The 17,301-nt window shown below is 37.6% G+C and overlaps 1 protein-coding gene across 1 annotated transcript in view; it reads left to right on the top strand.

Moving 5' to 3' along the window:
• The window catches only part of REV3L (REV3-like, polymerase (DNA directed), zeta, catalytic subunit), a gene marked incomplete at its 5' end in the record, with an annotated part of 77,037 nt that overhangs the window by 50,892 nt on the left and 8,844 nt on the right, over window positions 1–17,301 (top strand). The window contains 9 exons of the mRNA XM_010291777.1: window positions 2,444–2,559; window positions 7,610–7,728; window positions 8,341–8,459; window positions 9,465–9,606; window positions 12,335–12,579; window positions 13,556–13,664; window positions 14,513–14,719; window positions 15,372–15,481; window positions 16,544–16,658. Coding sequence (XP_010290079.1) covers window positions 2,444–2,559; window positions 7,610–7,728; window positions 8,341–8,459; window positions 9,465–9,606; window positions 12,335–12,579; window positions 13,556–13,664; window positions 14,513–14,719; window positions 15,372–15,481; window positions 16,544–16,658 — 1,282 coding nt within the window. The remainder of the gene's footprint in view (window positions 1–2,443; window positions 2,560–7,609; window positions 7,729–8,340; window positions 8,460–9,464; window positions 9,607–12,334; window positions 12,580–13,555; window positions 13,665–14,512; window positions 14,720–15,371; window positions 15,482–16,543; window positions 16,659–17,301) is intronic.

Genomic DNA, 17,301 nt, shown 5'->3' with positions numbered 1-17,301 from the left:
CATGTGCAGGACAACCAAGGGATCAGGCCCAGCCAGCATGGGTTCATGAAAGGCAGGTCCTGCTTGACCAACCTGATCTCCTTCTATGAGCAGGTGATCGGCCTAGTGGATGAGGGAAAGACTGTGGACGTTGTCTACCTGGACTTTAGTAAAGCCTTTGGCAGTGTCTCCCACAGCATTCTCCTGGAGAAACTTGTGGGTCAGACAGGTGTACTCTTCGCTGGATAAAAAACTGGCTGGATGGCCAAGCCCAGAGAGTGGTGGTGTTAAATCCAGTTGGCGGTCGGTCACAAGCAGCATTCCCCGGGGCTCGGTTTTGTGGCCCATTTTGTTTAATGTCTTTATCAATGATCTGGATGAGGGTATCAAGTGCTCCTTCAGTAAGTTTGCAGACGACACCAAGTTGGGTGGGAGTGTTGATCTGCTGGAGGGTAGGAGGGCTCTGCAGAGGGATCTGGACAGGCTGGATCAGTAGGCTGAGGTCAGTTGTATGAGGTTTAACAAGGCCAAGTGCTGGGTCCTGCACTTCAGTTATAACAACCTCATGCAACGCTACAGGCTTAGGGAGGAGTGGCTGGAGAGCTGCCTGGTGGAAGAGGACCTGGGGGTGCTGGTTGACAGCCAGCTGAACATGAGCCGGCAGTGTGCCCAGGTGGCCAAGAAGGTCAAGAGCATCCTGGCCTGCATCAGAAATAGTGTGGCCAGCAGGAGTAGGGAAGTGATTGTGCCCCTGTACTCGGCACTGGTGAGGCTGCACTTGAACTGTGTTCAGTTTTGGGCGCCTCACTACAAGAAGGATGTTGAGGTGCTGGAGCGTGTCCAGAGAAGGGCAGTGAAGCTGGTGAGGGGTCTGGAGAACAAGTCTTATGAGGAGCAGCTGAGGGAACTGGGATTTTTTTACTCTGGAGAAGAGGTGCCTCAGGGGAGATCTTACTGCTCTGTTCAACTACCTGAAAAGAGGTTGTAGTGAGGTGGGTGTTGGTCTCTTCTCCCAAGTAGCTAGCGATAGAACGAGAGGAAGTGGCTTCAACAAGTAGCTAGCGATAGAACAAGAGGAAATGGCTTCAACTTGTGCCAGGGGAGGTTTATACTAGATATTAGGAAAAATGTATTTACTGAAAAAGTAGTCAAACATTGGAACGGGTTGCCCAGGGAAATGGTGGAGTCACCATCACTGGAAGTGTTTAAAAAACATGTAGATGTGGCACTTTGGGACATGGTTTAGTGGACATGGTGATGTTGGGTTGATGGTTGGACTTGATGATCTTAAAGGTCTTTTCCAACCTTAATGATTTTATGATTCTATGATTCTCCTGACAGCTGCCCTTTTTGTCATTCAGTTGGGTTGAATGCTGCCTGCTGGAACTCAAAACTCCTTGACTGAGCTGCGTTGAAAGAAGCAGCTGTTCTTCCCCAGGAAGCTTCCTTTCTTTTTTTGCTATAAAAATAACACATATCTGATGTTACTTTGGCTAGTCTCTTTCTGCCCAGCCCACAAAAGTCATTCTTAGGCACTTCAGCAAGTGACCAGATCATCACTTCTGGTTTTAACAGTGCCTACTCAAAAGGTAGGTGGTACAGGCTCCTCCGAGCTAACTCCTACCTGTGCTTTGACTTTGAAGCCACCTTGTTTATCCTTCTGTCTAGTCAACTCTTCCCTGAGCCTGATTGGAAGATGGGCTGTGACTGTGTTAGAAGACAACTCTTTGTCATACCTGAGCCAGTCAGATTTTTCCACCCAGCGTGAGATACAGCATAAAATGAGTTTTCCTTGTGTATCTTCTAGAAAGAAGGTTATCTGAAAAGAAGAGGTATTTAAATAGAACTGGTAGATATAGTTGCTTTTCTCCATGCTTCAGTTTTGACAGCTCTCACTCAACTGCGAATAGTAAATTACCCAATAAAGAGTCACCATTTAGGACCAGAAATGTCCTCTGACTACTGTAAGCTGCACTGCAGTCTGTGTGACACGTTGTTATTTGCAAAACATTCAAGTAGCCTAGTAGCAAATTCTGTGCTGTTTCATAAAGGAAAATAATACAACAAAGTTTGAGGACAGGACTATATTGCATTGCAAATCTATCTTGTGCTGGTAGACAGGTTTCAGTTTATGCTCAATACAACCTAATTCCATCAATAAAACTTGATTAGAGCTAGATTTTGTTCTTTATTTGTAAAGACAAGTAATAGAAGTATGTTTTAAAAAAAAAGTCCCAATGAAAATATTCCTTCTAAAGATTTTTTCAGTTGAATGTTACTGAAAATCCTAAAAGATTGTTTTAATTACTGTCTCCTAGTCTGGATGCTGCTTTCATAGAAACTCATTGTGACTGCTGCTTTTTGAAACTCAACATGATTAGAATGAAATCCTGTTTATACTCTGTTCATGGAAAATATTTTTTTGAATAAGATGAAGTTCATTTTCCTTTTCCCCCCTGTTTAGATATGACCCAGACATTTTGTTAGGCTATGAAGTCCAGATGCATTCCTGGGGGTATCTCTTACAGAGGGCTGCTGCACAAAATGTTGATTTATGCCAGATGATTTCTCGTGTGCCAGGTAAGTTATTGTATAGGGTTTCAGTTCAATTCCAATAGAAACAAGTTGAAATCCGTGCATAAATTAAAAAAAATAGAAGCAGAGTATTTTTTCAGATGTACCTCTTTTTTTGTTGTTGCTGTTGTGTCGTTATAGGTATAATCACACACAAAAAAATGAAATACCAGTGAAATTCTGGTTTTCAATGCTTTCTGAATTCTTAAATTGCTTGTGTATTCCACTTCTGGGTGTGTCCTGTATCCATGAACCTAGAATAATTTTCAGTAGTCGTGTGTGTTAAGTTTTCAGTTCTTGGAGGTGCTTCTGCTACCAAACCTTCTCTTGCTTTTCCTTGGCTTCATATGTGTGTGTCATTCAGGGTACCTACCATAATCATTATTCGCAGTTTCTCTGGCTGGAATATGAGGACATAAGATGGTCCTGAGCAGTACTTGTCCTGTTCAGTAGCTCTGTAATAAAATCCTTGCTTTCAGTAGCCATTCTTGTACTGTGGGCAAACTTTACTGGGTCAAGTGCTGATGCATTCAGAAAAAGATCTGTTTGGGTGTTTTTTTCTTGAAAACCTGGGGAAAGTTATCCAGGAGAGTGTCTATACTTAGCCAATCAATAGAAGCTGTCATTCTGAAAAATGCGGTTAGTGAACAGATAAATAAATGTGTTGCACCTGAGAAGAGTTAAAATTACTTTGTAAAATTAAAAACTGTCTCAAAAAATTTTTGTAGCTCTTTGCAGTCATCAAGAAGATGTGGATGAGTGAGATATGATTTTAAAAATCAGAACAATTGAAAAAACTGCTTTCGTCAGGGCTTTTGCCAAAGATCTGTACAGAAACTAAATAGCCATGAAATAATTGCTTTCCTGTGATTGTCCTGTTAAAAACTTGATCCTGTTACTCTGTAATGGCTGAAAAAGCAAATGAAATTTTAGGAATTATGGAGCAAGGAAAATATAAAACTATGAATGTAAATGTAAAAACCTGTAGTGTGCTTGCACCTGAAATACTGTGGTTCTAGCCTCTCTATAACCTTTCCCCCATCAAAATGGATGTAGGAGAGCTGGTGAAGATGAGAAGGGTAATCCAAATGTGTCTAGTAATTTAGTAAGTTAGGATTCCAGAAGAGACAAAACTGGGTAAGGAAGATAAAAGCCTGTGAGATCTTGTGGGATATAAAGGGAAATATGGATTGGTTGTTCATGGTCTTTTCCAATGCAAGAACCAGAAATCATCAAATGAAGTTAGCAAATGGCAGCTACAGAATAGGAGTTGATTTTTCATGCCTGGTTTGTTGAACTGTTGAGTTCTTTGCCACAAGATAGTACCAATGCTTAAAGTGTATGTTGCTTTAAGAAAAAATAAATTATTGGGAGAAAAATCCATTGGGGACTATTATATATGTGACAATAATGTGCAGCCCATGAAGCTGCTGAAGAGTTCTAGAGAGATTATCAGTAGCTGCTTCCCCTGTTCTTGAAGCATCTGCTTTTGGGTACTTGATAGAACATGATACCGGGCTAGCTGCATCTTTGAGCTTACCCAGCATAGCAGTAGCATCTTTTATGTTGGCATCCTGTGTGCCTGGCCAGGAGAACATGTTTTAAAAGAGCTACATTCACACACTCCTCCCTTGAGGTTTGAATATTTATGCACTCTTTTGATCCCTGCAAAATCTTTTTATGTTTTTGATACCTGTGACCTGTTTAGAAAAAGTCTGAGTTAGAGACCTACTAGGTTCAGGAAAGCGTAACAACAAATTTGCATCTTCAGTTGAAAGTTGTTGGCAACTGGACCTTGCTGAATATTTAAATACTTCATATATGAAAACAGGAAGACATGCCAGTTGAAATATTAATTGGCCATCAAATGTCACAAGTTTCCTGCTTCAACACAAGTGTCAAATTTGTTCTTCAGGAATAATAACTGATTGTGTGAACCTTGTTATTAAATTCCCTTGATGGCTCAAATTGAGACGATACACTGGCTGCAATAATAATGCCTCTGGGTACAGTCTTAAGAGGTATTGAATGATGTTCAGAAATCTTTTTAGCCCTTACGTGTCAAGATTTGCAATGTATTTGGTAAAAGCAATGGTAAGTGTTGCAGTCTTAAACCTCTAAAGATCACAAAGGGTTACTGCTCTACTGTAGGGTATGACTGAACAGTTTGGGACAGGTAACTAATTCATCTCTGCTTTTGTTCTCAAAGGCTGAGTCACAGCTCCTGTCTTGCAGGACAACTATGTCTACCCCGTAGTTGATGCAGAATCAACAGTTACATCAGCAAAGCTCTTGATAGTATCCATCTTTGTGACCTAAGCTGTTGCTCAAGTTACTGGAATTGGGGTACACATGCAGAGTTCCTCAAAGAAGAAAGGTTACTTCTCTGGAAACTGTATGCTTCTTAGCGGTGATGTCTGTGTATTTCACAGTTGGGCTTCCTTCCCTACAACTATGAAGTCCCACACAACACTGGTTCAGTTCTAGTGAAGGAAATCGGGGTTCTAGCCCTTAACATCTTTGGACATAAAGTTCGAGCGAGCATACAGGATATAGGCATGATGTCCACAGCACTGGTGTTCATAGTACAGATGTTCTTGTGGCAGGTGGTAGATGCACACCCAGAAGTGGAATACATAACACTTAAAATGTTTCTAGGAACTAGTGTAATTGTAAGGTAAGTAATTATTCTTTTTTGACTGAACAGCGGGAGAAAGATAAGGAAATGTTCACACTTGATGAGCTCCTCCCAAAAAATGTCATGCCATAAGTGTGGGCTTACATGCATGACCATAAACGTACAAGTGTTGTGTTCTCCGTTGCTTTGTGACCTCCTTGTCCATGGTTTTGACCCCATCTATGTTCCTCTTGCTGTTCCAACCCCTATGCTTCATATTTCCCTCCCTTCTTCACATGCTGTATTTTCAGAACAGGAAGTACTCCTTGAAGCAGTATGCTCCTCTTTCCTTCTATTGAAATAAAGATGGAAGGTACTTTTCCTTCCCTTTCCTGTGATTTCAACTTAACAAAAAGAAAGCTGGACTTCTCTCTGGTTTTGCTTTATTGGCTGAGTCTGGTGCTGCCTCTGCCATTTACAAGTGAACTATTCATAAGTCATTAGGACACACCACAAGAGAAGTGAGTACTGTGCCTGTGCGTAGTGGCATTTTTTGTGTGTGCACTGTGGCCTCCTGTTTCCTCCTTTGCATCACAGCTCAGAGTTAGGGAGTGGGTAGCAGAGGATGAGAGGAGACTTCTCTTTATTTCATCTGACGCACTTGAAAGATAGGAAGAATGTCCAGTTCTGCTTCTTAACAACTCTGTTTCCAAAGAGGCTTACGTGGTTCTGGTAATATATTCCCCCACCAGTTGTAGAGCACTGGAGGTTTTTGTAATTTTGCAATGTTCGTCACATGCAGAGTCTCTTGTTCTTCAGGGTAGTGGGTCTCTTGTGACCGCAGGATACTTAGTCACCTGTCTTTACCATCAAGACATGAAGCAAACTTAAGAAACATAGGGACTCTCCTAAACAAGTCAGAACCAGGATGACACTGCGGAAAGTAAAACTAACTGATAGTTTCTACTTCCAATTAAAATAAAATTGGGGGAGGGAATATAAGTTCCTCACTTTTGCAGGAGGTCCAGCATGGGGAAATGAAGAAAAGCAGAAGAAAAAATGGGGAGTTTTTTTCCAATCCAAATATGAAAAGAGAAATTGCTTTTTTTCCTCTTTAAAAATCTGAAACAATAAAGAGGTTAAAAAGACGGTATGCATTTTGATAAAGTGTATGATAGGTCTGCTAAATTTTGTCAAGGCTCTGATTTATTGATAAGGTCAGTAAATGACAAATAGGTTTTTTTTAACTATATTTTGATTGATACTGTACACATTTGAAAGGTCAACATATGAAGTTAATCTGTATTAGATTGTTTCAGAGCAGTTCTGCAGAGTTTCAGGCAATTTTTACTTCTGTCTTCAAGGGTAAATGTGTTTCATGGCTGGCTGAGGAACTAATTGCTCAGTTCTGATCATTACTGCAAAGCATTGTGTATCCACACTTCTATATGCTCTGTCCAAAATGTTCTGCTTTTTATTAGTAGGCTACTGTACAGGGATATCTGATAAACAAGTAGTGCCAGGGTACACAACCAACAGTTGAAAAACGGGTATGGATTTAGAACTGTGGGAAAATTGGCTCAAAGTGCTTTCCCTTCTGTTTAAACTAATAAGAAAGAACGAGACTCAAGCAGCAAATAATACAATGTGTTTTCATAGTGAATTTTAAACTGTGTTTACATAGATGTTTTTTAAAATGTACAACTCGAGGGAAAAAAATACCAAAACTGTAGCCTTAGGTTCACAGAAAAAAAGACAGTTTCAAGACAACTGTACCAAAAAGACTGTCTTCTCTTGTGTTGTAGTATTTCAAAGCATGAAAAAAACCCCAAGGATGGCAAAAGAGGGTATCTTTCCTGTACCGTAGTCACCGCTGTCTTACAGAAAGATTCAGAGTGCTACTTTCGCCTCTGCGTTTGTTCCTTCCTATTTCCTTCTCTCTCCTTTTTGTGCTATCCAGAACTCATGTCTACCTGCTCCCACTGCGGTGGCTTTGTTTTTACTGTATGAAAGGCGCTGAGTTTTCCTCCCATGACCTATTTCCAACTGTGGAAGATCATTACAAGTTAAAGCCTTGAGTTATAAACTCTTTAGGGCAGAAATAACTTTTTTTTTTTTTTTAATGTTGTGCACTGAAGTGCATGCAGACAGCTCACAAGTAACATTTAGCATTGCTTAACCAATATTTTCATTATGGACGCCATTTCAATGAAACTGAGGTAAGAGTTATCTTCAGAGGGATGTATAAAAGCAGAAAAACCTGGAGGAGTTTTATTTAGAGATTGTGTGGAAGACTGGTAAATAAATAATCTTGTGGAATTAGTAACAGGCTTTATGAATTCTTATTTTTCTAGAGAGCTTAAATTGGAAGAGGGATAGCTTGATATGGTCTTGATATCCTATAACTTGTCTAAATATATTCTCTTTTAATGTCTTTAGATGAAAAGAAAGAGAACAGATTTGCAGCTGAGCTGGATGAATATGGGTCAGATACAATGAGTGAAATAAATATTGTTGGGCGAATTATCTTAAATATTTGGAGAATGATGAGAAATGAGGTAAAGTTTTTAAAAGGCTAATGTATTTGACTTACTGGGTTTTTTTAATTATTGTAGACTTTGAAAATTTCATGTAACTTATGTAACTTCTTATTCTTTATTTGTACACCTGTCTGCCACTTTGTGAGAATGGATTTTACATATCAGTAAAATGTAAAATACTGAAGCCCTTATTTTTCAGTAATATTTCTTAATCATACTCCTTTTCACTTCTTTGTGGGTTTTGAGAACAAGTTACCTGTTTTAGCAATTTGTCTAGTATCTAAATTAAACACTTGAACTTACTTTAAGCTGTCAGACTTTATCATTGTTTTGCTGTTTATGACCTTACATTTAATATTCAAATGGTTCAGTCTTTACAAATCTTGTTCTACCAAATCCATACCTGATCTTTGTAATCTACTTAATTCTGTATATTCTTTTTAACTGATGAGGGATATTCTTTCCTGACTTGTAAATAGTTAGGGACTTCTAAGTATAAAATTTTACCTTTTTAACAAAGAATACTAATAAAAAGTTAATAAATTTGGTTGTTACAGTTCTTAAAAAGTAGAGATTTCTTTGACTATGAAAGGCATCATGCATGTTAACACATCCTCTGTGTTTTTCTAGGTGAATCTAATGAATTACACTTTTGAAAACGTGGGCTTTCATGTTCTTCATCAACGTTTTCCTTTATTTACTTTCCGAGTTCTGTCTGATTGGTTTGATAATAAGGCAGATGTCCACAGGTAATAATCCATTTTCTTCATTCTCTTTAAGGCCAGGTTCTTAATATTGGATAGGTATAAGCTAAAGTCAGCACAGGAAGAAATAATCAATTTAGCTCCTGTACTAGAACAATCTATATGCAGCAACGTGAGCTTATTTACTCTGTTGTTCTGTTGTGTTCTGTTGTGTAGTTATACACCTCAATATTTCATCTTTGTGTATTTTTCTGTTTAAAGTACACAAAAACAAAACAGTTTTTCAGTTACAGTTTCAACATACCTGAATAGATGTACTATTTTGAAGTTCTACAAGGTCTTTATTCTGTATATACTATATACAGAAGGACTTCTAATGAACCGTCAGGTTTCTGTTTTACTTCACAGTGCATGTCAACCAAGTTAGGCTTGAAAATAGTACAAAACTGTGTGTAAGATGTTAAGAGAGTAACTATAGCTGCTTAAAAGTACCTTTATATATATATGTGTCACACTGGGTTTCACTCTTCCTTGGAGTGATTTGGTATTGTATGATATGGACAATTCACAAAACTGAATACTGATCTGAGTGTCATTCATGGCATACATAAAATTTGTGTAAAAGTTAAATACTTTCTTAGGTAGAAACTTCGTTTAGTGCTGAAATTGTAAATTAATGTTCAACTGAGATAGGTATTCTTAATACAGAAGGATCTTTCCACAAAAGTCCACTCAGTTAAAAAAAAACATGTATACTTACGAAGAGAAGCTCGAGTTTCTGTTTCAGTAATCCTTCAGGGCAGTGAGGAGAACAGGATATAGTATGTCATTGAGATATGCCTTAACAGTAGTTTGCTGTAACACATTCTGTGTATATCTTTAAAGTATGTAAGTGTATGTCTATGTGCACTACATTTTTGAAAGAGCTGTATGAAAATGTGCTAGGGGTAATTTTATTTGCTGGGTTTTAACAAGCTATCGTAAAAATACATTTTTCTTAGTAGAAAGAGCAGTGCTCTCCTGTTTATAACGAGGTGTTCACTTTCACAGATGGAAAATGGTTGATCATTATGTTAGCCGGGTCCGTGGGAATCTCCAGTTGTTAGACAAACTGGATTTGATTGACAGAACAAGTGAAATGGCGAGACTTTTTGGCATTCAATTCTTACATGTATTAACAAGAGGCTCCCAGGTAAGATTTATTTTTTAGTTTTCCTTACAACTTCACAGAAGCAAAAGAGTCTTTACAAAATGTTTTAGTTCTTCAGTATCTTTTCAGTCAGTATATGTGTTTTCATAAGGTCACAGAAGACTGTTTTGCATAACATGAAATTGAAATGTAAAGAAAGGCAGTTCAAAAGCAGTAATAATAGATTGAATGGTTAGCCTCAGAGACTAAAAATAGCTGTGAAAAATAGAGTGCTCCAAATGTAATCACACCAGTGAGTCTCTTCTACTGACCTTGGGAGCACTGTTTTCCCTTGGAATTGGTATTTTTCACACTTAGATGAGTCTGAAAATGAATGCTTTTTAAAACATTAAGAAATATAATTGAGCATGTTTTACAAAGATGAGATTATTTTCTTCCAGGGCAGACAAAGCTGCATCGAGTGTATTCTAAGTGACATTTCCTGTGAAGCAGACCTTTGTGTGAGATTTGGTGATAAGACCAGAAGGGCTCTGGCTTTAAGTACATGTGTCATGCAAGATGTCTGTGGTTCTGTTATTTTGTTACTAGCAGCAGAGGGAAAGGGAGTAGGACAGAGTAAGATTTACACTACTGTTTGAGACCCCAGCAGTTCGCCAGTAATACCAAAGGCTTTCCTTGCCCAGGTTCTGAGAGACAAGGCTAACTAGGCTGTTTTCACGGCTCCACGTGAGCCCTGAACAGCACCTGAAATGAGAGACAACTACTCTCTCTCAGATGTGTCTGCTCTTCTGTTATCATCTGTCTTTCTTACCATAACTCTTCTTTTCCACCATCTTTCTGCTTTCTGTTTTTATGGACATTTAGCTGAGCTGACCAGAACTATGGTGGTGTTCAATAGATGCTTGCCAGTTTAGCTCCCTGATCTGGTTTGCCATTTTATCAGAAAAGCACCGTTGTTAGAGCAAAGGAAGAAAAATGCGCAGTTAGGGATGGGGAGGGTGGGACTGGCATACTGCCAGTGTAGATACGCTTAAGCTGTCATGATTGCAGCCTGCAAAGACTGTTCTGCCTATCATTTTCTCAGATGGCTGTGAGTGGGAGTGAGCAGCAGAAACTTGCTGCGTTTTCTATCCTGACTGTTCTTTTCTCTTTCCTTCTGTGCACGTATGTTTGGTTTCCATTGAAACTTTCTAGATGACAAAAATGGCAGGCAATTCACAGTCACCTCAGAAAACTTTTTTTTTTTTTTCACTTGGAAGAATCATCACTACCTTTTAGGAAGATATTCCTTTTCCCTTTAGCTGAAAAAGACGTTGAAATGGAATAGTACTAAGAACAGATTTCAGATATTTTAAGTTATTTTTCACATATTTTTGTATCTCTTACTAAGTTTTACAAGACCTTTTTTTAAAGGTGATTTTTTTTCCTTTATTTTATTTGGCTATCTTGGATATTCCATAGTAGACTAAAGGAATCTTAACAGGAATCTAATAGACATACAGATTATTAGTCAGATGATTGAAGAGCTTGCTGAAAGCTAGGAAGAAAAAAAAAACCTAGCTCTTGCCAGATCCAGTCCCTGACCACCTCATCACACATCTGATCTCAACACTGGACACAAATCAGTGTGCAATTTAATGCACGACAGCAGCGGCTTATGCCGCTGCAGAGCTACACTTTCAAACCCCAACCTGTTTGTAAACTGGCAGGGTCCTGTTAAAGCTGTTGGTTCTATAGGTTCATATATAATATCAAAGTTAAAGAAATTATCCATAATCCACTCAGTACAATGATTGAATATGTAGTGCATCAGGCAGAGGGCTTTTGGATAGTGATTTAGTTGCTTACAAAGCCCAGGGTCTTAGGATTATATAGGACTGTTCTGTGATATTTTGGGATTTTCAGTCCTTTGCCACCCACGTATGTAGTTTTCAGCTATTTTGTTTTTTTACTGTGAATGGACACAGTGAATACTTGGCTGTTAGTGCTCTTAAAGCATTGAATAATACATAAATAGATAGGACTGGTTTTTCCTCATGTTGTTGCCTCCACATATGACATTTTATGATGTCTCCAACAAGGTGAAAGTTCTTAAACTTTTTGTTACTTTATGCTTTCTGTACTACTTGTGGCATAATCCAGGAGAAAGCAGAGCACCCAGTGCAAAGCAGCAGATTTTTGAAACGGGATGACTTAGGTTCTTTGCTTGGTTCTCTTGCTGCCAAGTACATTCTAGTTCCTTCTCATGGTCAAAAGGTTGGAGGCACAATTATTAACTTACACAACTTCCATGTCATTTCTCTGTTTTCCCAAATGTTGAAATAAAATAGCTGTGCAGATTCCTATGGAAAATGGTCATCAACTGCATTTTATACTTTGTTTTCTTCAGTGTTCTGCAGTTCTAATAAAAACACAGTTTAGCTAAATGGTCATTCACTGACTGTAGCATGGCCAGCTATATATTGTTGCAGCCTGTTGGATGTTTATTTTTTAAACCGGAGCTGGATGTTTATTTTTTCCATAGATAAAAATTAGAAGTACTTCATTTTCAATGACTAGGGCTAAAAGATGAGGAAACACATGGAGGAGTTCCACTATATGTGATAGAAAATACATATTAAAAGTAAGACTGTGGCTATTTATTTTGGAAAACTAGTTGTCCATACTTTAAACTCAGGAAATGTAAGTGCATATTTACACAGTCTTAATACCCTCGTGTTTATTCTGCATTTTTTGAAGTGACAATGATTATATCCAAACTGTTTTGCAGTATCGTGTGGAGTCTATGATGCTGCGTGTTGCAAAGCCAATGAATTATATTCCTGTGACACCCAGCGTCCAGCAGCGAGCTCAAATGAAAGCCCTGCAATGTGTTCCCTTAATAATGGAGCCAGAATCCCGCTTCTACAGCAATGCAGTTCTTGTACTAGATTTCCAGTCGTTATATCCTTCTATTGTGATAGCATACAACTACTGTTTTTCAACCTGCCTGGGACATGTTGAAAACTTAGGAAAGTAAGTTGTTGTTCTTTTCTCACAAACTTTGCTTCCGTAGAGACCTCAGCATCTTTTCTAAGGTACTGAGAACCTTGGTTGTCATTGGAAACAATGGGCGTGTATGAATAGCACCATTTTCTGATAGACAATAAAGATGATAAAGATCTACCGTGTGGGTGTGTGCGTGTGTGTGTATACACACACACACATACACACATCAGTATGTATTTTTAATTAAATACAGAATTAGACTCCATTCTGTTAAAAAAAAAAAATTTAACTCTGTATGTGTATATGTGTGCACCTGTTCCATTATTGTGGTGGTGCTAGTTTTTAATACTGCTTCAGAAGAAGTTAAAATGTTATATAAATCCACTACCTGTATTCAGAACTGGACTGGTGTTATTCTGCTGTATGTTAATAAATTGCTGTTTTTCTCTTTTAGCAATTGTAGTTCAGTCTGGCCTTAACTACTCAAAATGGAAAGATACAATGAGTTATTCTGTGTAGCATCTCTTACTGAGCTTAATTCTGTTAACTGGAAAAATGTAATTACCTCTATAAAGCATTATTTGGAAGAAGGGGAAGGTGTCACCTTCAGGTTTTCAAGTTTCTGATTTGAAATTCTGAATTTGTAGGAAGAACATGCATGCAATGTGTTACTTGGTAAACATGCACGGTTTCCATAGGGAATTACATAGGTATGAGTACATGCCTCCACTAACTCAGCATTTGGAAATAATGCATTAGTGCAGAACAGAATTGATGAATTATGCATGTGTTGGAATTTAGCCATTTATTACTACTTTATTCCTAGAGCCTTTTGCATGAAGCTAAGAAATTGTAAATGACAGTATGTTTCTTTATACCTGAGATTATAATTTTGATTCTGTCCCTGCTGGCATTACCAGCATTTTAATGTGAGTTGATGCTTTTGCTTGATCAGGCTGTGAAAGAATGAATGGTCTTCATATTTTGTTTTTTTCTTTATTAGATATGATGCATTCAAATTTGGCTGTACATCTCTCAGAGTACCTCCTGACTTACTTTACCAGATTAGGCATGATATCACAGTGTCACCCAGTGGAGTAGCTTTTGTCAAGGTAATGATATTAGTGCTCTGTGACAGGCACTTTCACTTCCTTTGGGCTGACTAGCTTAAGATCAAATTGATGCTGTAGTTTATATTTTGCTGCATTAAGAGCAGACAGAAGGGGGGAGGTCCAGGCTCTCATTTCCCAGTGTTTTTTGATATTTTTCAGAGTGCTGAACTTCTGGCAGTTCAGGAAATAAAATGTCATCTTTGTGCTTTCATTTATACTGAAGGCTTATTTCATCTGTAATTAAACTGTATTTTACTTGTGCAGTTTGGGGATCAAAGAGTAATTATCTGTGTGTAACACTTCATTCTTCTGCCTGTATAGCAGAATGCTTGCCTAGAAAAAGAGTCATCATTCAGGAGATGAAACTCCCTGACTTGCTTTCTATTGTTCTCATTTTATGTTATGTGTACTGCTGTCTGATTTGCAATGAATTAATAAATATGGCCTGGAGCTCTTACAAATAATTAGCCACCCACTAGCATACATACACTTAATGTAAAACAAAAACTTTAAGTAAAGAATATTTGCAGAATTTTTAAACGAATAGTATTTCTTTAGCATTTAACATTTTGAGAATTAACAGTTAAATATGGAAGTACCATTTTAGTTAAGATTATGTAAACACTGCATTAGCAGGGCTGATGAAAACAAAGAACAAAAAGCTATTTACGTTAGGTTGCTTGTAATGTTTGTGGGAAGACCCAAGCTGTTGGTGCCTAGGTCATCTTGGTAATTAATTTGTCTTCTTAACAGTGATTATCTAACGGTTCTGGGTTTTGCTTTCACTGCTAACTGTTTAGGTTGGGCTTTTTAACATAATTTTTTTTTCTTTGTTCCCTTTATGGCAGCCTTCAGTAAGAAAGGGTGTGCTGCCAAGAATGCTAGAAGAAATCTTGAAGACTAGGATAATGGTGAAACAGTCAATGAAGGCTTATAAGCATGACAAGGCTGTAACTCGAATGCTTGAAGCTCGTCAGTTGGGTCTTAAATTTATAGCTAATTTTACATTTGGTTATACTGCTGCTAATTTTTCTGGAAGAATGCCATGCACTGAGGTAAGGGTTGCAGATAAAAATGAAAAACTGTGGAAAAGACACTATTAATAAAGTATAGTCAGATAACACAGTATTATTATTTGAAACACATTTAATCTAAATATCTTTATAAAAGCTGCTTTTATTTGTAGTACTGAAAATCAGTAACTTAGAATTTATTTGTGATTTTTTTTTAAAGTCTTATTTTACTTCTTCCCATAAAAGAGCATGTGGAGTTGGCATTTGTGTAGAACTCTCTCCAAAGGTAGACTGGATTACAGTTCTAATAGTGGAAATAAAATTAAACATTGTAGCTCTTTCATAGTTTTCATGAAAGGGAGAATCAGCAGAATCCAAAAACTAGAAAAAATGATCCTAAGTGATCTTGTCTTGCTCCATATGCTTTTAATATGCCTAAAGAAGTTTAAACCAAGTTTGTCTCTATTTTAATTCTTAATAATTTTGGATTACTCTTCATTTAATTCTTGCTAATTTGGAGTAATGTAAGTGACCTTTTTATTTATTATATGCATTTAAACCATGAAATAAAATACATTGTCTCAATATAGTTATTTTCATGGACAGATCAAGCAAGGTTAGACTATGCTTACCAAGAGCTAGTACTGGGTTTAGCAGTAGAATAAAGTTTTTCAATTTATTTTTAACTTTGCAGGTTGGGGATAGCATTGTCCACAAAGCCAGAGAAACATTGGAGCGTGCTATAAAACTGGTGAACGATACAAAAAAATGGGGAGCTCATGTTGTATATGGTGATACTGACAGGTAATTAATGGTCTGCTTCTTACGGTGTTTTAAAATTGTTCTAATCTTTCATAGATATATCTTTCTTTTGTCTCAAAAAGGGGAATTTATGATACTGAAAAGAGTATGTGGACCCTCTTTGGGGTGTTACTGTCTTGCAGAATATGCAAAGTGAATAATATTTGTTTTCTTGAAATTTCTTTTAGCACTCTTAGAAAGCATTTTGAGGGTTTCCTTTCTTTTGAAAATTACGTGGAACAGAAAGAGGGGAAAAATCATATTTTTTTCAGGTGTGAATTAATGTAAGTCTTATTTATAGAATGAGGTTTTTTGTGCCTTTTTCTGATGCCGTTTTTATTTTGGAAAATAGAGTATTTATAATATAGTAGGCTTTGCGTGTTGATACTTGGAGGAAGGCACTATTTTAAGCTTCAAAAGTGGATACAATTCAGAAGCAGCCACCAAAGCATACAAAGATATGATTAGGCTGTCTGAAATATAAGTATCTCTCCTTTCTCAGTCAATCTTTCATCTAAATAATAGCCTTGCTCTAGGCGTATCCATCTCTGGTGCTACACTTGGGTAATTTTTCAACCATGGGAAACAAAGCTTGTCTGGCTGTCCTTCCTTAATAGCTTGGGAATCCAATGGCTGATTTCAGCCAGATTTGATGAAAGACTTGAAATTTCAAAGACACTAAATTCATAGTAGCTTCACCAAAAAAAAAAAAAAAAAAGAGTTGGAGAAAGGAAGTAAAATCATATTGCTGCCTGTAGTGGAAGAAAAAGGGCGTACCCAGAGCTCTTTACAGTTCTCTCCTGGGAACTGAACTTTTACAGTGCCTGTGAGCAATCACCTTCCTTGCCTCACCAGAGCGTCACAGCATTCGTCGTGCCTTTGGCACTCATACTGGATCTCATACTGAACACTGAAGTTTCTCAGGTTTATGGCTTTTCTAGCTGAAGGAAGGGAACAGAATTGATAACAACATCCTTGACTTGCCACCAGGAAACTATAGCTTACAAGTTTCAGGAACCATGTTGAACAGATTTATGCTTATTTCCTACGTCTCATCTCTTGTAGCATGTTTGTACTCTTGAAAGGAGCCACAAAGGAGCAGTCTTTTAAGATTGGTCAAGAAATTGCTGAAGCTGTAACAGCAACAAACCCCAAACCTGTTAAACTGAAGTTTGAAAAGGTAAAAGGAAGATATTTTGCTTCAAGCATGTTGGGTGAAAACGTTGTTATCCTAAAAAAAATAAGTAAAGATAAAAGAGTTTTCTGGACATCAACGTAGCATGATATACAACAGTCAAATAGTTGTGTGCTGTACTGTTTCATATACATATAAAATGAAAAATCCTAACAGTCCATTCAGTAGGCTTTTGGAAGAATTATTAATGACAATAAGCTTTTTATGGAAGAGCAAGGCAATGTGATACTAATTTGGTGGAAGTCTATCGTTGAAAAGTCATTAGCAATCAGTTCAGGTGCTCTAGATATTTTCAAAGTACATACCTAACTCAACGGGTTCAGTCAAATTTGGAAGCAAATTGCCATTTTTCATGGAAAATACAGTAGAAAAATATTAGCAAGGAAAGTCAGGATAGCTGTGGATGGCACAGCAACTTCTCCAAGTGTACAGGGACCCTTCCCACTTTGAGGCAATTCTGTGTCATTAAGATGAAGGAGTAATTAGCCAGAAAAAAACGATAAAAGTGCAAGGATATACTTGAGAAGATGTCGGAGTGCTTCACTTCAAGCGCCCGTATGCACCTGTGGGTCAAAATACTGAGTTCTCTCCTAGGGTAGCTTCCTAGCACAGAAGGAGGAAAATGCCT

The sequence above is a fragment of the Phaethon lepturus genome, unplaced genomic scaffold (assembly GCF_000687285.1).
Source record: "Phaethon lepturus isolate BGI_N335 unplaced genomic scaffold, ASM68728v1 scaffold12887, whole genome shotgun sequence".
Lineage (NCBI taxonomy): Eukaryota > Metazoa > Chordata > Aves > Phaethontiformes > Phaethontidae > Phaethon > Phaethon lepturus.
Note: the sequence above shows the minus strand (reverse complement) of the source record. Positions and strands in the feature narration are given on the sequence as shown.